Source organism: Cynoglossus semilaevis, chromosome 17 (genome assembly GCF_000523025.1).
Source record: "Cynoglossus semilaevis isolate Cse_v1.0 chromosome 17, Cse_v1.0, whole genome shotgun sequence".
In the NCBI taxonomy this organism is placed as follows: Eukaryota; Metazoa; Chordata; class Actinopteri; order Pleuronectiformes; family Cynoglossidae; genus Cynoglossus; species Cynoglossus semilaevis.
Window position 1 is genome coordinate 16,340,283 of NC_024323.1, and position 496 is coordinate 16,340,778.

The 496-nt window shown below is 61.7% G+C and overlaps 1 protein-coding gene across 2 annotated transcripts in view; it reads left to right on the forward strand.

Moving 5' to 3' along the window:
• LOC103393715 (serine/threonine-protein kinase N1-like) overlaps positions 1–496 on the forward strand; it is a 7,290-nt gene that overhangs the window by 2,711 nt on the left and 4,083 nt on the right. For both annotated transcript variants that reach the window (XM_025064365.1, XM_025064366.1), the window contains exons 5-6: positions 145–288; positions 359–434. In XM_025064365.1, the coding sequence (XP_024920133.1) occupies positions 145–288; positions 359–434 (220 nt within the window). The remainder of the gene's footprint in view (positions 1–144; positions 289–358; positions 435–496) is intronic.

A 496-nucleotide genomic window follows, 5' to 3' on the forward strand; every position in this document is an offset into this window, starting at 1 on the left:
GTCAGTGGGGGTGTGTCAGTGGCTGTGTGTCAGTGGGTGTGTGTCAGTGACTGTGTGTCAGTGGGTGTGTGTGACGTTGGACCAGTCGGCGGTGGCGGCGGCCGTGGCGGCCGTGCTGACATGATGTTGCTCTGTGCCGGTCAGTCCAGAGAGATGGAGATGGCGGTCTACTGGAGAGACTACCGCTCCCTGTGTGCTCTGAAGTACCTGAAGCTGGAGGAGTTCCTGGACAACCAGAGACACAGAGTCCAGCTGGAGCTGGAGCCTCAGGGCCTCCTGCTGGCAGAGGTAGGGAACAACACACGCCACAGGTCACCGGCTCGGTGAAAGGTCACCTGACCACGGTCTGTTGTCTCAGGTGACCTTCTTCAACCCGGTCATCGAGAGAGGACGACGACTGCAGCGGCAGAAGAAGGTCTTCTCCAAACAGCACGGTGAGAGCAGCACAGACACTGGAGTGGGGGTGCGGGGGGGGGGGGGGACAGGGGGGGGTGCA